General features: G+C 36.7%; 1 protein-coding gene across 2 annotated transcripts in view; it reads right to left on the reverse strand.

Moving 5' to 3' along the window:
• Positions 1-513: 513 nt before the first annotated feature.
• Positions 514-16,631, reverse strand: part of CDH8 (cadherin 8) — a 393,065-nt gene continuing 376,947 nt past the window's right edge. The window contains exons 10-12 of one of the 2 annotated variants that reach the window (XM_062176392.1): positions 8,838-9,089; positions 6,630-6,849; positions 514-625 (exon numbers count right to left, since the gene is read on the reverse strand). In XM_062176392.1, coding sequence (XP_062032376.1) covers positions 514-625; positions 6,630-6,849; positions 8,838-9,089 — 584 coding nt within the window. Of the gene's footprint in view, positions 626-6,355; positions 6,850-8,837; positions 9,090-16,631 lie in introns of those variants that run through there. The other variant, XM_062176391.1, reaches the window with a different exon arrangement.

Below are 16,631 nucleotides of genomic sequence, written 5' to 3' on the forward strand. Positions count from 1 at the left end.
CACAGAATAGACAAATCTAAAGATTTTTCATTTATTATCATCTATAATTTACCTATCAGGTTTCATGTCTTTGAGAGGTAATTGAAATGTGTTAGGAATACATATTGCTTTTTGTCACTAGCAGAATATCTAGAACATATTTTGTAGAAAAAAATGTTTTTGTTAGGAAGGACATTTTTCAAGTTTATTTGCAATATTAATATTTATAGCTCTCACATTGAACCTAGATGACCCATTCATATATTCAACAAATTTGACAAATATGGAATAGCTTTCAAACTGTAGAGACTGGATTAAAGAAAACCTGGAAAACTACTAGACAAAGTTGTTGTCAAGGAAAGGAATACATTAGAAAGGGGAAGTGACCCCATTGACTGGTAAATTGTTGTGTTCAATCTTAGATCAAAGGTGTTAAAATCTTGCATATATTTATGAGGAGTCATAGGATGCCCTGGAGTTCTTAGCTTGTACAGAGGAGAATGGAAGGAATTGAAATTTGCCTTTAGTGACCTCTTATTTCCTTTTGTGGTCCTGGCCTCTGAGTTCATTGAAGCCATTGTTTTCCATAGTCTTTTTCTTCAGACAGCATCCTGTGATAGGCTTCCTAGTAACCCTCTTCTGTAATCTGTGGATGATAATAGAGATATCTATTATCTATTAGTAAACACACCTGCACAAGATAATACTTGTACTCAAGGTATGAATCAGATGGTAGCAGGTGTCTCAAAGGCGGTATCAATATTTCCAGCAAGTGCCTACTGGCCTTGAGACCTAGATGAAATTTCCTTAAATAAGAAGTGGGGAGCATACACACAAAAGCATTGACAATTGCACAAACCAAGAAATGGTCCAGAAGACCTGAGTCCAATTCCTGTCTGCCTCATATATTGGTTGTATAACTTAACCCTGGAAAATTTAAGAAGTCTAAGAACCTTATTTTTCCTATCCACAAAACTTGGCAAACCTAGAATGTCCCAATTCTGGATGCTTTTAAGTGTTCAGAAATATGCCATTAATCTTTATATATTTTTTTAGTTTTCCCTCTTAGCTTTTAGATTGGATATGATATCTATTAAATCCATTCCCCAGATCTCTCTTTTATTTTTTAATTCTCTATGATGCCATTTTATGTCTTCCCATTCAGAATTATTTACTTTCTTCTTAGTTTTACAGACTATGTCTTATCATTATAAGCCTCACATTATAATTATAGATAAGATTATTTAGTTGAAATTTAAGGAGCTTTAATATCAGACCAACCTAAGTTTAAAGTCAGATTCAATTATCATTCACCCATTGTTTCAGTAATTAGTTTAGAGCAGATTGATTAGCTTCATTTTTAAATTAAAAAATAAGGCTTGGCACTGCCATTATTTTTAATTTTTTATATCAACTGTCTATTGTTCAATAAACATAGTTAACAAAATTATTGTCATTTAGTCCACCAAGTCAGTGAGATTTTTAACTGCATATCCTCTATAACAGCAATACTGTGTCCAAAATACCAGTACTAGAAAATCTTAAATATCAGGACTATGCCATGGAATACACAAAAATTAAGAAGAAACTAATGCAAATAAATATCTATTTTAGCAGTAGACAATGAATACATTGTCCTTGGAAAAATCATAGAGAGTAATAATTATAATTGCAAGCAATATACTCAATACTGACCACCTGACTCACATTGCAAAGGAATACTTATAGCAAATAAAATAGTATTGGAATTAAAGAAAAGTATTAGGAGAAAAACATTTCATGGAAAACATACTGTACAATTATTTACTCAAGGAAATGTAATGATATATAGACATCTAATCTAGCTTCATGATATGATGCATTTACTTGTAATCTCAAGCATTATGAGCCAAGATTTTTTTCAGAAATAACAAGTGTAGTTGAAACCTATTAACCTCAATATACTTGCTTTCAAATTCTGAATTAGATTCAGGAAAACAAAGAGACACCATTCAGGTTTTTGGTAGCATGCAAGATCTTGAAGTAAAAATTGATAAATATAAATTATCTACTATAATTTAATTGTGTACAAATATATGTATATAGGCTGATACATGTATGTAACAATACATCATTTTAATGTGGATATTTATGTGTAGATTGTGCATTTATAGAGCTTCTGTAGTGATGCCCACTGTTACCTTATCTTTTTGACTGACAATGATGGGATTTCAGTCATGCTCAGCCTTTCCGACAGTGCCAGTGATGGGATTTTTTGAAATCTTATTACTGGTTGCACTGCCCTGATCTCAGATGGAACTTTCAATCAAAAAGGCAATCAGAAGGTTATACATTCGTGAGATTCCCTGCAAAGCCAGTGATCGCATAATACAACTTGTTGGAAGGGCCTACTTGCCTCCAGTCCTTTTGTGGCTATAAAGAGTAATTGGCTACTTAGCTCTCAGCACCCGCTTTTCCTTCTCCAAAATATAGCATATCCCAGCACTCTGTTGAATCTCAGTGTGGAATCCAGCTGCTCCTAGGAGATTTCTAAGTCTCATGCAGAGACTTGTCTTACTTTAAGCATCTGATTAAGCAAACTCTCACAAAGACACATTTGTCTATTTCTAAGCATTCTTGCTTCACTGGTGATGCTGGTGAATCTAAGTTTCTTTTTTTTTTATTTTATATATACACATACACTCACTCACACATTTTTCTCCAAAACATTTTCACTATGAAATTTGTAACCACTCATCACAATTCTGTGCAGCAAGTTCAATACATGAATTTAATTTATAGCATATTTTAACCATCCGATTATAAGCTATTTTTAAACTTGAGAAAACAGACTCAAAGAAATTATTATAAGGAATGTCTTTCTAATACAGTATAATAAATATACGTGGAAGCTTAAGAGACATTTTTGCTATTTGATTTGGTCAAGTAGAGTGGAGACTAAATTGATCCCATGAGTTTCTCAATCACCCAGGGAGGCATCTATTCTCCTGACAAGAACCTCGGATTGGAGGTAAGCAGAGGAAGATAATTTTTGTTTCACTTGGTTCCAACTTAATAGCTCTTCTCCATTAGGTAGATAACCTTTGGGCAATGATAAACTTTGAAGGTTGGAAAAAGACTAATCGTGGGACATCTAAAAATTCACAGACACGTTAAAATGCCTGTGGATTGAATGAGTTTTATTTGAAAAATAACTACACATGTATATATGCAAGACATATTTCACTGTGAATGGAACCAAAAAACAAAGCACAACAATAAAAGTAGTCACTTTGGTGAATTTTTAAATGCATTATTTTAAGAGTTGAGCATGTAGTACGCAAATCCTAAAAAGATTGGGAACATCACTGTCCTTTTCTGGTAGGGGGAAGTTCTGGCAAATGTGTTGCTAAATTAAAAGCTTAGGTCAAGTTGTGTGCTCTGTGTGTGGGGGTGTGTGTAGATATGTTTGCATATGTCTTTATACTTCAGATATTTATTTAAATTTGGGGTCCTCTTAAAGCACAGTTCACTCCTGTTATGAACATGGTATTACTCACTTAATCTCATATTTAAAAACCTTAAAGGAACTTTTAAGCACAAAATACTGGTATGATGTTGGCAAAGAAAAATCAGTAGAGGATTCATATTTTTGGTCTCTTTTTTTCTGGACAAAGTGAATTTTGAAACTATATTTTGGCATCTGTTATACCAGCCATTATTACGTCTCATTCCTCTCCATGAAACACACTATCTGAAGATTATCCTTATTGATTGCCAAGAGTGGAGAAATAGATTTTATATTCTTGATTAAATAGGTTTTTTTTTTTTTTCTGTGAAATACACTTGTGTGTCTGTAATCCCTGGCACTTCACTGCATGTTACACTGGAAATGAATCTGATTCGCAGGAGATACATTAAAACATACTAAGATAGCCTTGGTTTATAGTGTTTAAGATAGTCGGAATGTCACAATTGATTATTACTATAATTACTATGAATAATTTGCACTTATTACACATTTGTTGACACTGCTGATTTCTGGTTTATTTAAAGGTCAGTTTGGAACACTTTTTTCCTTTGAACCTCAAGAAGAAGTGTTCAATAGCCAACATGATTAGCGTAAAATATGAACTGTGCTTAGCCAAAAGGAATTCAACACAGAGTTGATTAAACCCCTGGGTAGTTAAAATTATTAGTACAATATTCAAACATTTTATTTCTGCCACAGTAAAGTCAAACTCCAGAAGTTGGTACCTTTAGTTTTTTTATGCCAAAGCCATGCTGTCTTTAGATATCCCGAAGACAATCATTGAGGACCACATCTGACTATTTTTGCCCATTTAGGCACTGCTCTAGTGGACAATCTTCCACTCCAGAACCCCCTGATGGACTGGCAGATATTTTTCCCCAATCTGCATTCTAGTGCAAGGTTCTCTTGACAAATCATGCTTCCTGATTCCTGAATTTTTTTAAGTTTTATCTCTGCAAACTTGTCTGAAGACTTTCCCTGATGGCTACTGCCTCCCCTTTCTTTTGACTTTTCCTCCTAATTTAACCTAGTGTCTACTTCCGGAAACACCCAAATGACACAGCTGGGCCAGCCATTGGGCACTCCATGTTCCTTTAACATCCCTGCTGGTGTCTTGCTGTGTGTTCACTGGTAAGCCATTGTTTCTCCTCTACTTCTTTATAATAGAAATTTTTACAAATTAAAGTGGTTCTTGGGATGATTTGGTTGAACATTTCAGAATTTTAGAGCTGATAATTCTGTTAATAAATCTTCATCTGGCTGAAAAAAATTGATGACAACAAAGGTATTTATAAAAATATATTTCACAAAGTAGGAAACAATACAGGAGTTTCTCTGAATACAATACATGGAGTAAATAAACAATATTGCATTAAAGCAAAGTATAAAATTAAAATGATCTGCATGTAATACTTGACTTTTATCATACATTTTCTACTCCTAAATGGCAGGTTTGCATTACAAATTAGATATGCTCACATCTTCTAATGCTGTTCTTTTTTGAAGTCTAAGACGTTCTGTGCATCACCATGAAGATCAGGGAGAAAAGTGCTAAAAATATAAGCAGTAAAATTATATACAAATCAATACCTGCTCTAAAACAGTAGGGGCAACTTGAAATATGCTTACTGAGCAGGGCATTGTATGGTATCTAAAAGTCTAAGTGTAAATATTCACAGGATTCATTATATTTTCAGATGTTTGTGCTTGTAGTAAAAACACCAAATACTAGAATTATGAACAAAATAGAAAACAGTCTAAAAGTTTCTCTGGGAAAATGCTGTTCCTGCCATCACCAGTCACAATAACACTTCCTACTCTAAAGAGGCTATTAGCTCTCCTTTTGATAATATTGCCTGCCATACTTATCTCATCAAAATGTACATGTATTAAACATTCATTGTATATATATTTATATAAAACAATCTAAAGGATTATTAATTGATATAATTTAGGGTTTTCCCATATAGTCCCTTAATCTATAGATTACCAACCTTAATAAATAAAAGCATTAATGAACATCAATAAAATATTTATTTCGAGGATTAAACAAATAAATTCACGCGCTAGCAATAAAACCACCTGTCTCTTGTGTAGTCCACTGTGTGGTACAGTTAATCTTTGTGGAAGAAGATGAAGTGAAGGGAACGAGGAATCCTGTTTCTAGAAAACAAGCCTGTTTGAGTGGGATTTCTCTCCTCCCCACACTGAGCTGGCAATCCCCACCCTGGAATGGATTACGAACATGTGAATATTTTAAGGCTCGACACAATATTTAAGATGCTATCCAGTCTCTGGTGAGTGGGGCCAACAATTATGTACAATGTGTGGTCACCGTACCGTATAATCTAGGAGGCCTCCCAAAACTCCAAAAGTCATAATGTACAGCAGACCAAGTATTGCTTTATCATTTGTGGCGGGATCCTTATTGGTGAAAGGGAAAAAAACCATTTGCATTCATAAAACTCCTTGCAGAAGATACGTATCAGCAGCAGATTCTTTGCAGATCCGTTTTTCTAAGAAAGCACCTTTTTAATTTTGATTTTTTTCCTCTTTTGAAACCATTTCTCTACAGATTAACCAGGATCCCAATCTTTGTCTGTGGTAGTCAAGTAAATATCAAATATCCAAAGACTTCTAGACACTCCACGTACTTAATTCACACTCCACAAGATTTATAACCTCCTAACATACACTTTTTATTTTAATTATTTTTTTGGTTCAACATTAAAATGTGGTTGAGTTTATAGATGATTGGTGCTAAACTTGCCTCTAAAACAAATAGCCACATTGGTTGTACCTAAGGGGAGTGACCCTAGAATATTACAGAATGCTCAGTTCCATTGATTTATTTATAATCCACTGTCAAGTTTCTTTGTCACTTTCACCAACAGAGTAGAGTTCTCCCAGTCTCTTAAAACGGGGACCCCAGTCACTGAGGTAGTCAAAATTCTGGTCTGAGTCTGAAGTGGTGGACTCCAAGGAGCTGAGGGAGCCAGCCACAGACCCTCGGCCTTCATAGCCATAAATCTGAATGGAGTCATAAGGTGGGGCCGTAGGGTCATTATCTGCCTCGTGCAGCCTTACGTTTATAAATTCATCGACATCAACACCATTTGGAACTGGAGCGAGCCCTTGCCTTGGCATAAACTGCAAATCTGGTTTAATATCCTTACGGGGTAAAAATCCATTAATTCCATCTGGGTTTTGTAAAGTTGCAATGTCAAAAGCCTCCGTGTCCTCCTCCCCGCCTCCTTCGTCATCGTAGCGAATGATGTTTTCTCGCACATCTTCATCATCTTTGATAATTAGTGGTTCATTTTTATGCCGCCGCAGGGTTACAAACAACACCACAATGACTGTAGGAAAAATATTAAATATCAATTAGCCAAGCTAGCATGTAATTTCACAAGCAACACACCATATATGTTAAGAGAGATGAGTATCTTTTTAAAATGAATGAGCACAGAGCTTTGACAATATTTACTAGGGAACTAAGCAAAATGCATTTCCAAAGGATGAGTCCTGAATTTTGAATGAAGACTGTTCCAGAATACTTCTGTTTATTAAATAGTGAAGGAGTCAGATTAAAAGAATAGGTTTATATGTAGTCGTGATAAAAACTACATTTCATACTGCCATCATCAGCTCTATACCTGACATAAAATAGCAGAAATGGAAATTAGCACAGATAGCAAGATGAACTTTGCTGGGTGTCTTGGGCAAGTCATTTAGCTTCCTTTGGTTCCAAGTCTCTCTTCTGTCAGGAAAAAGGAGAAGCCTAGAAAGTACCTATTCTATTGTTTGTTTTAATTGTTTCTCAAGACACTCTTCATTAAGTAACTTCCACAGTAAAAGTGAATGTGTGGAGGCCAGTGTTGTGGCACAGTGGGTAAAGCTACCGCTTGCAAAGCCAGCATCCCTTATGGTTGTCAATTCCTGTCTCGGCTGCTCCACTTCCAATCCAGTGCCCTGCTAATGGCCTGAGAAAAGCAGCAAAAGATGGCCCAAGTGTTTGGCCCCTGCCTCCCATCTGGGAGACCCGGAAGGATTTCTTGGCCCTGGCTTCTTTGCAGCCACTAAGGAATGAACCAGTGGGTGGAAGATCTCTCTCTCTCCCTCTCCTTCTCCCTCTCCCTCTCCCTCTCCCTCTGCCCTCTGCCCTCTGCCCTCTCCCTCTCTCTTCTGCCCTTTTTGTAACTGGTTCAAATAAATAATCTTAAAAAAATAAAAGAGTGAATTTGTATAGGAAATCCGCAACTCTTCTATCTGCAAAGTAGATCTAAAGGTGGTGAAAGAGAAACCTGCCAGACCAAGCCAATCAAACTTAGGCTCATGGAGTAAAATAATGTTTAAAAGTAATACTTAATTCAGGGCATTAGTTGAGCAATACAGACATAATTGCAAAAACTGTACCTGACATGACATTTACTCTAAGGTATTTTATTCTTCAAGTCATAATATAACTCTCTTTGTTGATATTTTCTTACAATCTAATCTCATAATTTTTAAAGATTTATTTTCTGTATTTGAAAGGCAGAGTTAGAAAGAGAGAAAGTCTTCCATCTGCTGGTTCATTCCCCAAATGGCTGCAATAGCCAGTACTTGGCCAGGTTGAAGCCAGGAGCCAGAAGCTTTTTCCAGGTCTCCCATGTTAGTGCAGGAGCCAAAGGAGTTTGGCCATCTTCCACTGCTTTCCGAGGTGCATAAGCAAGGAGCTGGATTGGAAGTGGAACAGCCAGAACTTGAACCAGCACCCACATGGGATGCTAACATCTCAAGAGGAAGCTTTACTTGCTATACCACAAAGCTGGCCTCTATAATTCTATTTCAATGGAAAGGATACAGGTACTCTCCTTTAGTTTGTAACCTTCATTTTAATTTAATGTTAACATCATAAAATATGTAAGGAACACAATTTGAAATAAAACATTTTTGTTTGCATGTTTTCTTTTTATCTTACCAAACGTTGTGATAAGATGGACTCAGTAACCCATCAAAACATTTTTTGGGTAAAAATACTGTATGCAGTAGTAGTGATCTCTTTTGCAATAGGTGCTATGGTAACCACAGAAAGGTCCATGCACACTTCCACCAAAGGATTGTTCTTTGTCCATCTTTTCAGGGGTGTTGAGATTGAAAACGTCTTGAAAGTGTTTATCTACTTAGATGTCACAACTGTTTTCCTCTTCATCTCCTCTTTGTGCTTTCAAAGTATGAAGAAAGAAGTTCCTCTTCCCACCAAAAGAATGCTGATGTCTGCCCAAGTCAGAGTTTGCTGCCCTTATTTATAGTCATTTATGAACCAGAAAGGTGGTGATCATTAGGCTATGAAAGAAATACGTACCAAGCAGCAAAATGATGCATGCTAATATAGCAATTAAAGCACCCATACTGAGGCCGATCGGAAGGACGTAAGCTTCAACATTACAAGACTGGACAACACCATCATTGCTGCAGCCACAGACCCGGATGGTCAGGGTGCTGGTGCTGCTCAGGGGAGGATTCCCACTATCACTGATTATGATCGGTAAGAGATAGACTTCTTGCTTCTGGCGGTTGAATCCATTATGCTTTGCCAAAATGCTGAGGGAATTATCTGGAAAAAGTGAAAATTACAATAATTTGCATAATTTCAAAATGTTTGCCTAAACAACGCAAGTGTTCCTAATTCATAAATCCTCTGCAAACCTTAACAATCCAAGTTTGACTAGATCATTCCATCTGTCTCTCCCTCTGCCCACTTTTCCGATGGACATAACCCAAACATCTACACAATTATGGACTGAATGAAAGGGGCTTTATGATGAAAAAAAGGAGAAAAGATCTATTTTATAAAAATGTCTTTGGAGCAAGCACTGGGCTTAGTAGTTAACATGTCCATGACCTCCATCAGAGCACCTGGGATTGAGTGTCAGCTTCCCTCTTAATTCCAGTTTCCTGCTAATTAATATTTTGGAAGGCCGCAAGGCAGAGCTCCAGCAATGGAGTTACTGCCCACACATGGGAGCCTGGGATTAATTTCCCAGGACCTGGTTCCAACCCCAGCTAGCCCCTATTGTGGACATTTGGCCAGTGAAACATTGGATAAGTGTTCTCCTTGTCTTTATATCTGTCTTTCTTTAACACACGCTCTCTGCCTCTCAAATAAATGAATAAAACATTTTAGAATAATCTTTACATGTCTTTTCAGAAGACACTCATCATTAGAACTCTATAAATCCAGAATTAAGTTAATTTTTTTTCATTTTGCTTTATAAAGTTGACTGGAATTTAATCATATTTGAAAGACGTTTAGAAGCTTCTAAAATATATTAAATTTATAACAACATGACTTAGCATAGGAGAATCAGTCATGTCCTAGAGCATTTATATTTTTATATTTATATATTTTTTAAAGATTTATTTATTTATTTGAAGGTCAGAGAAAGGAGAGAAGGAGAGGCAGAGCAGAGAGAAAGAGAGGTCTTCCATCTACTGGTTCACTCCCCAATTGGCCACAATGGCTGGAGCTGTGCCAATCTGAAGCCAGGAGCCAGAAGCTTATTCCAGGTCTCCCACACAGGTGCAGGGACCCAAGGACTTGAACCATCTTCTACTGCTTTCCCAGGCCACAGCAGAGAGCTGGATTGGAAGTGGAGCAGCCAGGACTCAAACTGGTGTCCATATGGGATGCCGGCACTCAGGCAGAGGCTGTACCCACTACGCCACAGCGCCGGCCCCTATATATTTGTATATTTTTAGATAAGCATCTAGTAATTACACTAAAATGTAGTAAAATTCCCATTGTTTTAGTAATTGGAGGAAATATGTCACATATATTAGAATTCTGTAGAGACCTATAGTGGATACACAAGTAAAAAAATTTGAGAAGTCATAGTTGGAGGTGTTTCATTTTGCATATATCAAATATATAAATATATTTGTATATATTTGCATATATAAAATCTGGAGCAATATCTACTGACATTTGAGCAATACATAGTTAAAGACATAATTCAGTTTGAAGTAAAACTAGTCAGTGAGAAGTGATTGGTCCCATGTTAGCCCTATGATTATCAAAATTTCACCTCCAAGATGAAATTTTTTGTTATTCATCTCCTATCTCATGAACTAAGTCACATTTTATGTATTAATTGCTATTCTATGTTCTCATTTTCAATAATGAAGAACATATATCTACTCAGAATAGGATACTGATTATCTCACTTTGTATTCTGACCAAGAGCACAGAAACAAATATCTAGTTACTGTGCACAGTATTATTTGGGAAAATGATTATTTCAAGTGGGATTTTAAAATATTGAAAAATTTGAGGTCCTAAGAACACTGAACTACTTCCGTTGGAAAATTAAAATACTGATTCCAAATAACTGTTCCCCAATTTTGCTCATCAGTGTCCTTCTGGTTTCCAACAAACTCAAATAGGTGCACAGATATTCCATTCAAATGACCTTAAGTAAATGCAATTAATGTTGCCACTTACTACAATACTTGAATTTCCAAAAGATGGCAGATATTCTCAGAAATAGGTGTATAGTTATATTTATTTTTGCTTTCCTTATGATAGAAACAGGCCTATGATTCCTTGCTAGTAAGCAGTCAAACAGGAAAAGCATTATGAGTTAGTAATTTTTTTCTAAATTTCTTCTGGTCATGCCTCATTATATAGTGATTTTCAAAGTGAAAAGAGGTTTCTAATGAAGTTAAGCAGTAATATACCAAATGATCCAGTAATTTTTATTTCCATGACCTAGAAGGAAATACCAGTAAGTGAAAAGCAGGGGTACATCATCTCAAAACAGATACAGAATATATAGTTGTATCTTATTTTCTGAAAATGTGTGACAAATTTGAGTACAGCTAATTAGTGCAAGGAACAGTTGTGGAAGATTTCATATACCATAGTTCAAAACAGAAGATAGGAATTACTCTTCACGATGCAATTAATAAAATAACAATGAGACTTTTGTCTTTTTGTGGTTGACATTATTTATATGAACAAATATCTTTGCATATCCTCTCTTTAGAACAGTCTATAATGATAATGTAGAAACTGAAGCAGAAATGTTGCTTTTTTTCAGAACAAAGTTATCTGCTTTATTGCTTACAAAAGGATTGGTGAATCCAACAATAAACTCATATAATTTTTACTAAGTCCTAGAATTTGCACAAATAAAATTGTTGACTGGGTAAAATTAGACTGAATCCTGTTAAATTTTATCCTTTTAGCTCCAGACAACATCAATTCTGTTTGCTGACTCATTTTTATCTTTTGCTTTTATATTTATTATTGGTTTATTAGAATCTTCAGGTCAGACCAAATGCAATTTTCCTATGCTATAGACACATCAAATATCATAAAATATCAGCAGCTTCACACAGTTCAAATTACTGTATTATGAATCCATTTTTTAGCCTTACATATTGCAAATACCTTCTACAAAGTTGTGGTTAGTACTTTAAAACTTACAGACTTTTTTGTTTCATTAAAATTTTAATGTAGTCAATTTTGTCAATCTCTTTTGCTTTCAAGCCTTATTCATTTAAAAAACTTAATTATATAAAATCATTTTTCATACTGTTACTTTTCTCATATAGGTTATTATACAAAATTGATTTTCTTTTTTATTCTAGTAATTGATTTTCTCAAGGTTAATTATGGAGTAATTTATCCCTTGCCCACTGGTCTTCCTTGCACAGTCTTTCACAAATCAAAATTTGGTACATTCTTCCCCTTTTAGCAGATCTCAGTTCTGTCCCAATAGCATTTTTGTAACCCTGAATTAATACCATGCTTTTTATGTATGAGAATTTTATAATAAACCTTGATATCCATTATTTCAGCTTCCCCTACTATGTTCATATCTAAGTATATCTTGACTGTTCTCACTCATTGGCCATTCTCTAACAAATATAGAATCACACTATCAGGTTCCATGAAAATTCTTATAGGAACTGTGATAGAAATTATTTTAAAATATACAACAATTTTGAAAAATTGACAATTTATGATCAACATCTTTCTATATGGAGATCAAAATTTCTTTATCTTTTTTAATATGTCAATAATATGGCTTTGTTCTAACAACAAAAGGTTTTCACTTCTTATATTACAGGACACATTTTGTTGCTATAGTACATATTATGTTTTAAACTTATATTTTAGACTCATTCATTCTAGTATACAAAATGAAATTGCTTTATACATTTTCTATCCATTAATTTTAATTCTGATAATATTCTAAGATTTTTACTTTAAAATATATGCAATCAGATAATTGACAGCAGCATGATAGCGTGAGGTGCTCCCCAGTCTCACTTCCAAAGAAGCTGCGAAGAATTACAAAAGGATAAACATTTTAGTCTCTGGAAAGTGTTCTGGGGCCAGCAGCACATGAAGAAGCATTTATTCAAGAAAACCTACTAGCACTTGGTAAGAACCATGAGACTGTTTGCACCATGATCTACTTTTACCTTTCCTTCTTTGAGCTGAATGAGATGGAAACCAGCCCAAAAGGTTCAGCCAAAAGCATAGGGTTCCTTCTCCCCACAGTAACCAGTTAGAGGTTTATTTTCTGAAGAAAGACAGGACATTTCATTCTATCGAAATTATCATTCTACTCCTAGTTATCTGCCATTGAGTCTAAGTTCTGGGTCAGTGTGTCCAAGATGTTTAGACTCTTCGTCACAGTTCATACTCAGGGGACAGAAACTTTAAATGGGCCCTGCTCCAGTGAAATGTATGGCCTCAATAGCTTTTGTCCTAGTCCATTCTACATCATGAGAGGCAGAGCAAAAAGACTTGAAACTATTGTCCTTTAGCACTACATGTTGTGTCCCAATGCAGAGCTATCACTCAGAAAAATGTGCCGTAACATCCAGCTGTCTCCAGAGTCAGTAGCTCAGAGACTTTTTCCTAGGGGTTGTGTGATGGGGAATGCAGAGAATCTGGAAAAGAGAAACCTGGGTCAGATCAAATCTGGAATTCTGGAAAAGGGAACTACCCTTTTTAAGGAGGACCAGATTTAATGGGATTAATCAGCACAGCAACTTCCACCCATGGGCAATTGTTGAAAACCACATAGAAATCATGTGGCAATTAGTATATTTAACCACTGTGTAGGGACAGGAAAAGAAACAAAGACAGCCCTACCAAAACCTTCATTACTCTAGGATGACTATGGGCATGGTCAATGCTTCAATCCCCTGAGCTGAAACATCAGAAGCTTAACACTGCAGAGAGGGAAGCAGATCTCTCTAAAATAATCAAACCAGTCATTTAACAAACAAGCAAAGAGCATTAAGATGCCCTTGCAGGGAACCAATGCCCAAGCTTGCTACATTATTGGAAATGTCAGGCTTTCAATAAAACATTATGACACCTGAAAAGAAATAGAAACCAACTGTGGGCTGGTGCTGCGCCTCACTATGCTAATCCTCTGCCTCTGCCTGCGTCGCCAGCACTCAGGGGTTCTAGTCCCAGTTGGGGCGCCAGATTCTGTCCCAGTTGCTCCTCTTCCAGTCTGGCTCTCTGCTGTGCCCGGGGAAAGCAGTGGAGGATGGCCCAAGTGCTTGGGCCCTGCACCTGCATGGGAGACCAGGAGGAAGTACCTGGCTCCTGGCTTCGGATCGGCGTGGCACCGGCAGTAGTGGCCATTTGGGGGGTGAACCAACGGAAAAAGGAAGACATTTCTCTCTGTCTCTCTCTCTCTAACTCTGCCTGTCAAACAAAAAAAAAAAAAAAGAAGAAGAAGAAGAGGAAGAAGAAGAAGGAGGAGGAGGAGGAGGAGGAAAAAGAAAAAGAGACTAACTGTGACTAATTGTGGGGAGGGAGAGAGAGAAAGAGGTGATGATAAAATATACCATCCATGAGAATGGCTAAGGAGTAGATTAGGAAAAGAAAGAAAGAAAGAAAGAAAGAAAGAAAGAAAGAAAGAAAGAAAGAAAGAAAGAAAGAAAGAAAGAAAGAAAGAAAGAAAGGAAGGAAGGAAGGAAGTCTTGAAGATTATTCATAAAGAAAGAATATGTAAGCCTGCACTGTGGCATAGCTGTAGCACAGCAGGTGGGTCTGCCGCCTACAGTGCCGGCATCCCATGTGGGCACCCATCAAGTCCTGGCTGCTCCACTTCCCATCCTGCTCTCTGCTATAGCCTGGGAAAGCAGTGGAGGATGGCCCAAGGCCTTGGGCCCCTGCACCCACCCACGTGCGTGCAGAGGAAGCTCCTGACTCCTGGCTTCCAATTGGCACAGCTCCAGACGTTGCAGCCAATTGGAGAGTGAACCAGCAGATGGAAGACCTCTCTCTCTCTCTCTCTCTCTCTCTTCCTCTCCTTCTCTCTCTGTGTAACTCTGACTTTCAAATAGATAAATAAATCTTTTAAAAAAGAAAAGAAAAAGAAAATGTAAGCTGAAGAAAACACAAAAGAAAAAATGAAGAAAATTGAACAGAGCCTCAGAAAAATGTGGGATAGTACTAAGTTCAACAAATGTGTGATCGATATACTAGAAGCAGAGGAGAGGGAAACAAGAGCAGAAAACAGGGTTAAAAACAAATTTTTGTAAAATTTTGGTCTAATTATCTAGAAAGCTCAACAAACTCCAACAGAGAGATTTAAAATAGCCACGTCACTGTAAAAATGTTGAAAGTGTACACCCTCTGATAAGTTTTTAAGTATTTTTTTTAGATTTATTTATTTGAAAGTCATAATTACAGAGATAGGGAGAGACAGAGAGAGATTTTCCGTCCACTGATTCACTCCCCAGATGGCCAAAATAGCCAGGGCCACAGCCAGGAGCCATGAGCTTCATCCAGGCCTCCCTAGTGGGTGGCAAGAGTGCAAACACTTGAACCATCTTTGGTGCTTTCTCAGGCGTCTTAGCAGGGAGCTAGATTGGAAGTGGAGCAGGAGGACACAAATAAGTGCCCATAAGGGCTACAGGGGTTGAAGGTGAGGACTTTACACACTATGCCACAATGTAGGGCCTGAGTTTTTAGTAAGACAAAATTACCAATTCTACCCTTCTGATGGTTTTTTGTTTTATCATAAACAGGCTAGACAGGATTAAAATTCCCCCTCTCTATTGGCTTTGCTTCCTAGCCCTCTGATAAGATCATTGACTGTTACTCTGCTCCCCACTAAAACTGTGCATTAAAGGCCCTACACTGTCAAGTTTCTCTGGGCATTCCTCCCTGGGAGCCCCAGAGGTTTCTCACTTAAATAAATTTTGCTTTGCTCACTGTCAAAAGAGAGAGAGAGAGAGAGAGAGAATTCATCATTTTCACAGAAATTTTTAATAGAAATAAGAGAAATCGGGGCCAGCATTTTGGTGCAGCAGGTTAAGCCACTGCCTACGAGGCTGGCATCCTATATGGGTATTAGTTCAAGTCCTGGCTGTTCCACTTCTTATCCAGCTTGCTGTTAATGCACTTGGGAAAGCAGCAGAAGATGGCCCAAGTGCTTGGGCCCCTGCCACCCATGTAGGAGACCCAAATGAAACTTCTGGCTCCTGGATTTGGCCTAGCTCAGCTGTAAAAATGGCCATTGTGGCCATTTGGGGAATGAACCAGAGAATGGAAGATCTCAATCTCTCTCTCTGTCTTCCCCTATCTCTCCCTCTCTCTCTGCAACTCTTTCAAATAAATAAATCTTAAAAAACAAACAAAAGAATAAGGGAAATTAGGAAGAAGAGGAAAGTGGGATAACATTTAATGTGCTCAAATACCTAAACTGTCAACCAAAAATCTTATCTAACAAAGGTATAGTTTAAAAACCATGTGAAATGGAGCAATTAACAGACAATTTCACCAGCAAGGCAAATTTAAAAAATAGTAAATCCTAAAAGGAAGCGAAATTTTCACAAGCAGACAAATTAGAAAGATAAATTCTACAGGAATTTCCTTCAGACTGAAGCAAATGGCCACAGATGGTAACTCAAACCCACATTTTAAAAACGGCTTCAGTAAAGATAATGATAATTAGGCAACTATAAAAGACATTATAATTGCATAATTTTTCTCCTTTTTTTCTGATTTCAAAGTGCAATATTGAAAGTACAATATTGGGGTATTCAATGCCAGTTTTTAATTTCTAGATAGCATATGTTCAACAATCTATTGTGTTATTCATATAAACAACGG

This window comes from Lepus europaeus, chromosome 19 (assembly GCF_033115175.1).
Source record: "Lepus europaeus isolate LE1 chromosome 19, mLepTim1.pri, whole genome shotgun sequence".
NCBI lineage: Eukaryota > Metazoa > Chordata > Mammalia > Lagomorpha > Leporidae > Lepus > Lepus europaeus.